General features: G+C 45.4%; 1 protein-coding gene across 1 annotated transcript; it reads right to left on the reverse strand.

Moving 5' to 3' along the window:
- Window positions 1-398: 398 nt before the first annotated feature.
- On the reverse strand, window positions 399-2,774 carry LOC109755392 (uncharacterized). Its single transcript, XM_020314301.4, has 3 exons — window positions 2,061-2,774; window positions 1,647-1,880; window positions 399-1,035 (listed from the first exon to the last, which is right to left on the reverse strand). The coding sequence occupies exons 1-3, from the start codon at window positions 2,645-2,647 to the stop codon at window positions 519-521; spliced, it is 1,338 nt and encodes a 445-aa protein (XP_020169890.2). The 5' UTR covers window positions 2,648-2,774; the 3' UTR covers window positions 399-518.
- Window positions 2,775-6,505: the final 3,731 nt, after the last annotated feature.

Consider the following 6,505-nt stretch of genomic DNA (forward strand, 5'->3'; position numbering starts at 1 on the left):
ACATTGCCGCAACGTAGTAACACCACACAATATTTAATTTCTAGGGGCTCTTGGACGAAAAACAGGAAGAGCCAATATGCATGCTTTAGATAAACTAGTGTTAGTATAGTAGGATCTGACTATCAAGTAGAACGTCTGATTTTCAAGTAATTCGGCAACTGAATCTTGTTTGATGTAGTCAACGAATATTTAACCTTTTGCTAAGATTCCTGTGCTTTTTCATGAGGTCATTGCAATCTCGTAATGTAGGCAAATTATGATACAACAATCAGGGCCACGTATTGAGACAACATGTACGCTTTCGTATGGTAATACAACAAATATATATAGTCTTACAAAATAAGGGAGATGAGAAACACTTATTTTTAGCATGACAAACACTATTAAGATGATGAGACTATCAAAGGTGAAATATTATACAGAACTATTTAATCGCTTATTGAACACACATGCCGGCTATAATGTCTTGTTGCCATCTTTAGGAGGACAGTCCGTTTATTCATGGGACACATGCCTAGCTAGCATTCCAAACATGGCCCAAGCCTACGATCTACTACATCTTGTTCATACATTGCCAGATAAAAATAAGCTGACCCTTGTTGGCCATCAGGCACATAGTTTCCTACCCTGCCCATTACAGCTGCAGTAGAACCCATCATCTGCTGCTCACGCCACATTGGCTGCTGGCCCACTTGTTGATTATATATGGAAGGGGAGCACTGAGCTAGGTTGTTCATGACTGCGAACGAGCTCGTCGGAGCCTGCAACCTAAAGCTTGGGTCATTGTTGAGGCTGGTGAAAGAAAGGGTTTGCCGAGGGGCAGAACTATTATTTGCTGCCAATAGCTCGTTGTCATGGAGCCTGACATCATTGATGCTGTAACGCTTTATCCCTGACGATGCCTTTTTCTCTATTCTCTTGAAAAACTTTTGTGCATGGCTTGAAACATGGACAGGGGTCTGAGTGGTGACGAAGTGCTTGGATATGTTTTTCCAGTCGCCACGACCATAGACTTCCAGCCCATAAAGAAATGACCTGTGGACATAATGTTCACAAGAATTGTTAGGTTAAATTGTTTACTGAAAGATGAATCGTGCAGATGTTTTATTGAAGCACCTAGTATAGGTTGAAGCAAAGTACATATTTGACAGGTTCGAACGACTACAGCAACACATGATTATTTTTGTTGATTTACGGGTACGGGATAGATTGCATGTATATCCGAAATCCATAAGTGAACGAACATTTTGTAACATATTGATAACCGAAAAACATTACAATTTCAAAATTATCATACCTCTAGTTTTCTATAGTGAAACGGCAATCATTAAAGTTTATTGATCTGTTTGATGGGGACAAGACGTACCATATTGGAATTTAATGGCCTATTTAACTGCCTTTCTATTTTTTTAATCAAGGTCCAATCACATCAAAAATTTAAGGCAGAAAGAAAGTTCATCAATATCTAATTTGCAGGGATTAGTATTTATCAAAAATGTAAACTGTAAACGTCCATGTATACATTTAGTAAAGTGCAATATCATTGCAAATTTAACATACTTGCCTCATGCTTAATTATCATGTGTTGATTTTAAGTAAAGAACAACTAAAACTAATGACAACGAAGAATATAGGCATCGACTAACTTGTGTTCCTCTTTGGTCCAAAACTTTCGTTGATGTTGGGCAACAACTGGTCGATCATTGGAACTATTGTTCTCCAAGACCACCATTTTGTTCTTGTCTACCATCACTGGAGCCTCCTCCATCTTCCTGATTCTTGTATCCTCCAGTGTACAATGAAATGAAAATCCACTATCATCCATGGTCATCTCCTCACCCTCTTGTACCTCAATGTCTTCATTAACAAGGCCGCCCATGCTGTAAATGGAAATTGACAGTGTCCGTGTGTACATTTAGTAAAGTACAATATCATCACAAACATAAGCTGCTGTTCTCAAATAATAAATTTGCACAACATTCTTAATTAGTATATGTTCACTGAAAACAAAAAACAATTAAAGCTACATGACAAAGAAGAGTATACAACCATGGACGAACCTGTGTTCCTCATCGGTCCAAAAACCCCATTGATGTGGGGCAACAATTGGTTGATCTATGGAAATATTGTTCTCCAACACCTTCATCTTGTTGTTGTCTGCCATCAGCAGTGCCTCACCCGTCACCGTGATCCTCATATCCTCCACTGCACAACCAAAGGACAATCCGTTATTGTCCATGATTGTTGTCTCCTTCTCTCGTACCCCAAAGTTTTCATTCGCATGGTCACCCATGGTGTAGACACTGTGTGTGCTGCTAGCACCATTCTCCTCCTTCGGTAGCTCATAGTTACCGTTGACAGGGTCACAAAATGTGAAAATGTTTTGTGGGCTACCACCAGTAACATTGGTCCCCTCCCTCTGCTGGATCATATGCATGTCCATGGCGAGATCAACATAAAGATTTATTACCTGTTTCATGGTCTTTGAATGGAACAATGCATGGAGAGAATTCACGATGTAGTGTTGCTTCTTGTTCTTGTCATCGTTGTCATCGTACATGATTTTGTTGGTGTTGAGGCTAGCAATTAGTGAGTATGCCTCCTCTACCTCGGATGAGGTCCACCCCTGGTTGACTATTGGATCCATGAGAGTGGGTAGTTGAACGCTATAGAATTATGAGGAGTATGAACTATGAAGATGGGTTATAGCTTGGGGATGAGAGACTCGAGAGTAAGATAGTGTATTTATAGCCATCTTGTGTGCAGTCCTACTTTTGCTAATTAATTTGGCACATTGATAGTTTGTCGGTCCATACAAAAGTAGATTGAACTATAGTTAAGATAAATCTTATGACCCTTTGAGGAGAATGCCAAACTATTCTAAGTTGACCTCGACATTGTGTCTTTCTTTGAAAAAGATACTTTTGATTTTTCCAATGCAAATAATCGCCGCATGCCTGCTCCAAATATACGCAAGAGGATTGCTAGAAACAAAACATGTAAGCCTATTGAGTATTGATCAATTTCGGTCTAGATAGATAGAACACACATCTTGTGCGCATGCATGACATGTGCTCTCATCTTAGAGTGCACCACTCAAACCATGGTGTCCGCCGCTCTCAAATATGCATGGCACACAGGATATATCCATTCGGTTTTGGTTGCTAGTGACCCATGCATCAGTGGAGTTTTATTGCATACATATGTGCAAATAATTGATTAATATCTCCCCACGATAACTAGGCTACGTACAGGATTCACACATTACCAGCAAATGTAAGCAATGTCTGATCATCACGTGAGATGGAGTAGTTTTCAATGGTGAAAATCTCTATGTTGATCATATCTACTATATGATTCACGCTCGACCTTTCGGTCTCCAGTGTTCCGAGGCCATGTGTGTACATTCTAGGCTCGCCAAGGTTAACCCGGGTACTCCGCATGTGCAAAACTGTCTTGCACCCATTGTATGTGAACGTAGAGCTTATCACACCCGATCATCACGTGGTGTCTCGGCACGACAAACTGTCGCAACGGTGCATACTCAGGGAGAACACTTATACCTTGAAATTTTAGTAAGGGATCATCTTATAATGCTACCGCCGTACTAAGCAAAATAGGATGCATAAAAAATAAACATCACATGCAATCAAAATATGTGACATGATATGGCCATCATCATCTTGTGCCTTTGATCTCCATCTCCAAAGCACCGTCATGATCTCCATCGTCACCGGCTTGACACCTTGATCTCCATCGTAGCGTCGTGGTCGTCTCGCCAACTATTGCTTCTACAACTATCGCTAACGCATAGTGATAAAGTAAAGCAATTACATGGCGATTCCATTTCATACAATAAAGCTACAACCATAAGGCTCCTGCTAGTTGCCGATAACTTTTACAAAACATGATCATCTCATACAACAACGTATATCACATCATGTCCTTACCACATCACATCACAACATGCCCTACAAAAACAAGTTAGACGTCCTCTACTTTGTTGTTGCAAGTTTTACGTGGCTGCTATGGGCTTCTAGTAAGAACCGTTCTTACCTATGCATCAAAATCACAATGGTGTTTCATCAAGTTTGTTGTTTTAACCTTCAACAAGGACCGGCCATAGTCAAATTCGATTCAACTAAAGTTGGAGAAACAGACACCCGCTAGCCACCTTTATGCAAAACTAGTTGCATGTCTGTCGGTGGAACCGGTCTCATGAACGTGGTCATGTAAGGTTGGTCCGGACTGCTTCATCCAACAATACCGCCGAATAAAAATAAGACGTCGGTGGTAAGCAGTATGACTATCACCGCCCACAACTCTTGGTGTTCTACTCGTGCATATCATCTACGCATAAACCTGGCTCGGATGCCACTGTTGGGAACGTAGTATGAAATTTCAAAAAAAAAATCCTACGCTCACGCAAGATCTATCTAGGAGATGCATAGCAAAGAGAGGGGGATAGTGTGTCTACGTACCCTCGTAGATCGAAAGCGGAAGCGTTTGTTAACGCGGTTGATGTAGTCAAACTTCTTCTCGTTTTGATCGATCAAGCACCGAACGTACGGCACCTCCGAGTTCTGCACACGTTCATCTCGATGACGTCCCTCGAACTCTTGATCTAGCAAAGTGTCGAGGGAGAGTTCCGTCAGCATGATGGCGTGGTGACGGTGATGGTGAAGTGATCCGCGCAAGGCTTCGCCTAAGCACTACGTGAATATGACCGGAGGCGTAAACTGTGGAGGGGGCGCCGCACACGGCTTGGAACAATTGATGTGTGTTGTTGGCGCCCCCTCCCACGTATATAAAGGAGGGAGGGGGAGGAGGCCGGCCCTAGGCGCGCCCAAGTAGGAGGAATCCTACTTGGGCTCCTAGTTGGATTCGCCCCCCCCTTCCTTTTACTGGAGGGGGAAAGGGGGAAAGAGAGATAGGGGGAGAAGGAAAGGGGGCGCTGCGCCCTCCCCTAGTCCAATTCCGTCTCCTTCCCTATCGGGGCGCACCACCCCTTTGTGGGCTGGTGTGCCTCCCTCCTATGGCCCATATGGCCCATATCTTCTCACAGGGGGTTCCGGTAAGCCCCCCCGTTACTTCGATATGTACCCGATACATTCCGGAACACTTTTGGTGTTCATATACTATCATCCAATATATCAATCTTGAGCTCTCGACCATTTCGAGACTCCTCGTCATGTCCGTGATCTCATCTGGGACTCGTAACAACATTCGGTCACCAAATCACATAACTCATCTCTACTATTAAAGGAGGATCGAACGTCGTGATGGTTCGACCTCCTATCGATAACCTCATCCCACCCACGCAAGCACCCACGTCCGCTCGTGCCCTTCCTCCGCGCGATTAAACGAACACGGAAAAAAATATCTGGAAACAACCGCCACCCACGCACACAACGTACCACGTCCACGCCCTCTCTCAGCGTCCTCCGCCCCTCTCGCTCCCGATCCCCCCTCTCTATTTGGATCTCACAGAAAAATCGCTGCCGCCGCCGGCCGCGCCCCCCGCCAACACACGGATCTGCCACGATGGCCTATCCTTCTCCATCGCCGTTTGACGCTCATCTCGGTCGCTGTCGTGCAGCTCCTGTACACCGCCCTTGTACAACCTGCTCGTTGCCGCTTCGATGGAATACTCCCACGACGATGCAGGGGAAGCTGGCGGGAGCCTGCGGCCGCCCAGATCGCACAGCCGATGGCCGGGTGATATACGAGCGCAACCTTGTGGGGCAGGTGTAGCCGTGGAGGAGGACAGACGGATGAGAAGGAGGCTGCTCGCTGAGAGTGTGTCAGCCAAGGAAGAAGCCGGCTAGCTCGCCACCAGGGTATGTACGGCGTCCCCCCATACCGCCATGCCCCTGCATCCTGGGTTGACACCATCCACCGAGACGATGCGAGGCGGTTCTCCATCTACGGGTTGCTTCGAGCGGTGAGGTAATGTCGCCTCCTGTCCATGACGACAGTGGCAGAGGAGGAGTAAGAAAGCAGCATGGGAAAGGCCAGGTCCTCGCTGCTTCCTCAATCTTCACCAGTCACCTTGGAGGACACGGACGTGGCTCTCGTTGGTGGGGGAAACAGAGAGGCGGCGGGCCGAGTAGGCAGAGGGTGGTGCCCACAGGAGAAGCAGCGGGATTTCTCACAACCACACTAGCAGCGGCGGCAGCTCCTTGGGGGTGAATGCAGCGGCGTCGGATGTTACCAAGCTCCAGGACATGTGCCAAGGAGAAGATCTTCTTCGTAAGCATTCTCCCTCTCATGATCTCTCAAATTTTGGTTATTCCTCCTGTCACTTCTTTTGGTCTTGTGAAGATTCCGTTCGTAACAGCTGCTATGCTCTGTTAGTCTGTTGGTTTGTGTGTTAGTCTCGTGGAGTAGCGGTGGAGACTCAATGACTATAGTGCACCTATGTTGTGTTGCATAGACATCATCGCATTTTCTGCTCACATCGAGCATTGCTTTCAGTTGTTGCAACATAAGATGCGCATACATG

This window comes from Aegilops tauschii, chromosome 7 (genome assembly GCF_002575655.3).
Source record: "Aegilops tauschii subsp. strangulata cultivar AL8/78 chromosome 7, Aet v6.0, whole genome shotgun sequence".
NCBI classification, from domain to species: domain Eukaryota; kingdom Viridiplantae; phylum Streptophyta; class Magnoliopsida; order Poales; family Poaceae; genus Aegilops; species Aegilops tauschii.

Coding starts and splice junctions, on each gene's coding strand:
- LOC109755392 (XM_020314301.4), bottom strand. CDS start 2,647: ATGGATCCAATAGTCAACCAGGGGTGGACCTCATCCGAGGTAGAGGAG. Junction 1,881..2,060: donor TGGACCGATGAGGAACACAG/GTTCGTCCATGG, acceptor TTCCATTTACAG/CATGGGCGGCCTTGTTAATG. Junction 1,036..1,646: donor TGGACCAAAGAGGAACACAA/GTTAGTCGATGC, acceptor TTATGTCCACAG/GTCATTTCTTTATGGGCTGG.